Genomic DNA, 2,915 nt, shown 5'->3' on the forward strand with positions numbered 1-2,915 from the left:
ACACGCGCACCACGGTTTTCCAGAATTACCTCTTGCGCATATGCAAGTCAGTGGCCTGTCCAACGAGACTCTGTAGGCCTGGCCACGTTTTTGGGAATCATGCTAGTGCATATGGAAGTCTCTGGCTTGTCCGATGATATTCTATGTGCCCGACCACGATTTTTGAAAGTGTCATTTCCGCATGTCAATGACCATCGGATGTGCAAATCAGTGGCCTGTCCAACAAGATTCTATATGCACAGCCACAATTTTTGAAGAACCCTCTGGTGCATACAGAATTCTGTACGTGTGACCATGATTTTCGAAAAGAAGTCCCTGTTGCATGTGTAACACTAGTGCATGTGGGAGCTAGCAGCACATCTGATGGTAATCTATACATGCAACTGTGACGATGTGGCAAGAAGCCATATAAGTGAGAGCAGTGCGAAGCCTAACGGTTGGGGGTTCGAATCAGATTGAGCGTAAGTGCATTCTTTTCGGGGACGCCTTTGTTCTATCAAGAATGCCACGATTAAGCTCCATTGAAGGTAGCAATCTCGATGTATTTCGTACTATGCCACGTCATGCAGCTTGCTGAGTACGGGGCTGCTCTTGTAGTCACATTTATTTTGACGTAGGGACTCGGAACCTCTGGTCCAGGATATGACAGCTCTCTGAGACAGATGTAAGAGGCTTGATGCTTCTATCTAGACCTCAGATGGGCGAAGACTAGTTATCAAAAAAGAAAGAAAAGTATGTTCCATTTGGTTATAGATAATGAAAAAGCCTCGCTCAACGAGGGCGGGCCAGCCTCAATAGAAACTAACTATCCGCACGCTACGTTATGAGAAAGTAGCAGATATGCCATGATAAAGATACGCTTCCAAAACGACTTTTCCTCCCACGTCCACAGGGAATGGATCAATGTAAATAAAATGCCCCTGACGCTCGTCCCTCGAAAAATATATGCATGAACTTATGACGTATATATGAATGTACAGTTAATGCTCCTCCACCCGCATCGTCGCCTCCCACTTGATATCCCTCTGCACGCGGATCGTATTCAGGGGCACTTCGTCCCCCGAGCCGGACTCGTCGTCCCGCTTGGCCACGTCCATCCGCATGCCGCGCGCCTTGTCCGCCGGGCGGAAGGCCGAGTCGCTGAGGCGGCGGAAGGGCGGGAAGCCGCTTTCGTGGTTCTTGCCGCCGAGACTGGCGTGGGCGTCATTGCTGTGCGCGCCGGGGGTCATGCGCGAGGCGTTGCTGCTGCCGAATCGGCGCGAGATCAGCACGAAGAGAGGTCGGAGGGTCGGGAGGCAGGCGGAGATGATGCCACTGGCGCATTCGATGACGCACCACGTGCAGGCGGTTGATAGGGTCCCTAAAATAGTCAGAAAGAGAAGAGAGAAGAGACCAAACGCATAATCGGGATGGGATTGTACTCACATGACAAGTCCTCGGGCTGGAAAAGGAACAGCGTCGTGAAGCGGTAAATACTCGTAAAGACGACACTGTCACAGTCAGCAAACAGAACGGGATGGACAATAGAGGCTGAGGTGAATACTGACAAGCTACCCAACAGAAAAACAAACATCACCGACAGTCGATGGGTGACACTGGCATGCAAGCGCCAGACCACGCGGACCGGGAGGGACAGAATGGCAATATCGGTCAGGATGTTGGGGATGGCGTTCCCGATGAAGGAGCCCTTCAGATTGATGCAGGTGCCGGGGATGGTCGGGTTCCACGTCTTCTCGATGGGCGTGCATTGGAAGACGCTGACGAAGATGATGGCGATGACCCACGACACCACGATGGAGCCCAGGATGTACGCGGCGATGCGAAACTCCCGGGTCGGGAAGATGCGCGAGTACATGAGCAGGATGGAGATCTTGATGATCCCCACGGTGGTACAGTAGACGCATTCATATGACATGAGGACCTGACATGAAAAGTGAGCGAGTCTTGGAAAAAAAAACAAAATTGCTACCGGACCGACATACCTTCCCGATTATCACCAGATTCTCGGGCGGGAGAATTTCTGCATGCAGCCCCATGCCAAAATGGACCACTGCTCGAGTTAGTCAAAAGCTCTCTCTGCTTGCAGATATATGGACTGTCCTACAGGCCAGGTTGAAACCCGCATCGGCGAAGAGAAACACCTATTAAACGTGGTCAGTCTGGTCTGAAAAAAACTCTTTTCCACCAGACGAGAACCGCCTACCAATGCCAGCACGATCGTGTAATCATCGATGCCAAAGTTGAGACCCTTCTTGAACCGAGAAATGAACCGCAGAATCACAAACACGGCTGCTAGAACCGTCACCGCAATCGTCTCCCGCCGAAGTTGCGGCTGCTGGCTCTCGTTGAGATCCGCCATCTCGACGAGACGAGGAAAAGAACCCGACAAAAAGGAAAAGGAAGGGAGGAAAGAAAAGTCAATCGATATATGCCATTATTATACGAATCCCAGCGGCAGAAGAAAAGACCCTGCCAAGGGGCGAGAAAATCCCAAATACGGATGGCTGTGAAGGAAGCCAGGCCATGGCCTTCTGTGCAGAGAGAAGATCGCCCGAACTGGCGTGCTCGCTTCTTCAGCCTTTCGCTATCGACCTGCCGGACAGCTAATGGTAAGTGCAGGACCTTGAATCTCGACCCCGACCAACCCCTGTTCCCCGCAGAATTAATCAATATCGAGAAATGAAAGGCGTCAACGGCGTCGGTTAACGCGTGGCTAGCGGGCAGCCTCCCGGCTTCCCGTCCCGCTTCGGCTTCGCTTCGAACTGGCTCATCGCGACCGTTGTCCCACCGCCCAGGGTTCGTGGAGAGCAATCTGCTGTTTGACGTGAAGCTTCGGCCTGCGTTTATTTTGGGTTTATTCGTGTTCTATTTGGCTTGTTCGTTCGTAACGGCCCTCCACTCCCTCCACCCGTGCT

General features: G+C 52.1%; 10 protein-coding genes across 10 annotated transcripts; 6 read left to right on the forward strand and 4 right to left on the reverse strand.

Moving 5' to 3' along the window:
• Nucleotides 1–900: 900 nt before the first annotated feature.
• On the reverse strand, nt 901–1,203 carry T310_7682 (uncharacterized protein; the record flags this gene model as incomplete). Its single annotated transcript, XM_013469516.1, has 1 exon — nt 901–1,203. A coding segment is annotated over one exon (303 nt), but the record flags the coding sequence as incomplete, so codon positions are not given.
• T310_7683 (uncharacterized protein) lies at nt 954–1,352 on the forward strand (the record flags this gene model as incomplete). Its single annotated transcript, XM_013469517.1, has 1 exon — nt 954–1,352. A coding segment is annotated over one exon (399 nt), but the record flags the coding sequence as incomplete, so codon positions are not given.
• On the forward strand, nt 985–1,404 carry T310_7685 (uncharacterized protein; the record flags this gene model as incomplete). The annotated part of the gene is made up of 1 exon (XM_013469518.1): nt 985–1,404. A coding segment is annotated over one exon (420 nt), but the record flags the coding sequence as incomplete, so codon positions are not given.
• On the reverse strand, nt 1,204–1,572 carry T310_7686 (uncharacterized protein; the record flags this gene model as incomplete). The annotated part of the gene is made up of 1 exon (XM_013469519.1): nt 1,204–1,572. A coding segment is annotated over one exon (369 nt), but the record flags the coding sequence as incomplete, so codon positions are not given.
• On the forward strand, nt 1,473–1,898 carry T310_7688 (uncharacterized protein; the record flags this gene model as incomplete). The annotated part of the gene is made up of 1 exon (XM_013469520.1): nt 1,473–1,898. A coding segment is annotated over one exon (426 nt), but the record flags the coding sequence as incomplete, so codon positions are not given.
• On the forward strand, nt 1,547–1,912 carry T310_7689 (uncharacterized protein; the record flags this gene model as incomplete). The annotated part of the gene is made up of 1 exon (XM_013469521.1): nt 1,547–1,912. A coding segment is annotated over one exon (366 nt), but the record flags the coding sequence as incomplete, so codon positions are not given.
• Nucleotides 1,913–2,059: 147 nt separating this feature from the next.
• T310_7692 (uncharacterized protein) lies at nt 2,060–2,434 on the reverse strand (the record flags this gene model as incomplete). Its single annotated transcript, XM_013469522.1, has 1 exon — nt 2,060–2,434. A coding segment is annotated over one exon (375 nt), but the record flags the coding sequence as incomplete, so codon positions are not given.
• Nucleotides 2,226–2,510, forward strand: T310_7693 (uncharacterized protein; the record flags this gene model as incomplete). Its single annotated transcript, XM_013469523.1, has 1 exon — nt 2,226–2,510. A coding segment is annotated over one exon (285 nt), but the record flags the coding sequence as incomplete, so codon positions are not given.
• On the forward strand, nt 2,297–2,683 carry T310_7694 (uncharacterized protein; the record flags this gene model as incomplete). Its single annotated transcript, XM_013469524.1, has 1 exon — nt 2,297–2,683. A coding segment is annotated over one exon (387 nt), but the record flags the coding sequence as incomplete, so codon positions are not given.
• T310_7695 (uncharacterized protein) lies at nt 2,302–2,865 on the reverse strand (the record flags this gene model as incomplete). Its single annotated transcript, XM_013469525.1, has 1 exon — nt 2,302–2,865. A coding segment is annotated over one exon (564 nt), but the record flags the coding sequence as incomplete, so codon positions are not given.
• Nucleotides 2,866–2,915: the final 50 nt, after the last annotated feature.

The sequence above is a fragment of the Rasamsonia emersonii genome (genome assembly GCF_000968595.1).
Source record: "Rasamsonia emersonii CBS 393.64 chromosome Unknown ctg1118621760577, whole genome shotgun sequence".
NCBI lineage: Eukaryota > Fungi > Ascomycota > Eurotiomycetes > Eurotiales > Trichocomaceae > Rasamsonia > Rasamsonia emersonii.